This window comes from Buceros rhinoceros, unplaced genomic scaffold, assembly GCF_000710305.1.
Source record: "Buceros rhinoceros silvestris isolate BGI_N320 unplaced genomic scaffold, ASM71030v1 scaffold39814, whole genome shotgun sequence".
Taxonomy (NCBI): domain Eukaryota; kingdom Metazoa; phylum Chordata; class Aves; order Bucerotiformes; family Bucerotidae; genus Buceros; species Buceros rhinoceros.
The window spans coordinates 3,532-3,765 of record NW_010409547.1 but is presented as its reverse complement, the minus strand read 5'-3'; the positions used below and the strand labels follow the sequence as shown (position 1 = coordinate 3,765).

Below are 234 nucleotides of genomic sequence, written 5' to 3'. Positions count from 1 at the left end.
GGGCGGTAGCCGGGCTCCCGTCCCGCACAGACACTCGTCACTCTGGTTCTGTCCCCGCAGGTGACTAATCTTCAGCGATGTCTTTCATCTTCGAATGGCTCTACAACAGCTTCAGCAGCGTGCTGCAGTTCCTAGGTAATGCTGCCGTGCCGGGTCCTCAGAGCACTCAGCTAGGGCTGCGGCAGGGCCCCTCAGCCGGTTTGGCTTGTGCCAGCTGGCAGTATCAACCACAAG

The 234-nt window shown here is 60.3% G+C and overlaps 1 protein-coding gene across 1 annotated transcript in view; it reads left to right on the top strand.

The window, feature by feature from the left end:
• Window positions 1-54: 54 nt before the first annotated feature.
• Window positions 55-234, top strand: part of LOC104492682 (GTP-binding protein SAR1a) — a gene marked incomplete at its 3' end in the record, with an annotated part of 3,570 nt that continues 3,390 nt past the window's right edge. Inside the window, exon 1 of the mRNA XM_010135268.1 lies at window positions 55-135. Within this exon, the coding sequence (XP_010133570.1) occupies window positions 78-135 (58 nt within the window). The remainder of the gene's footprint in view (window positions 136-234) is intronic.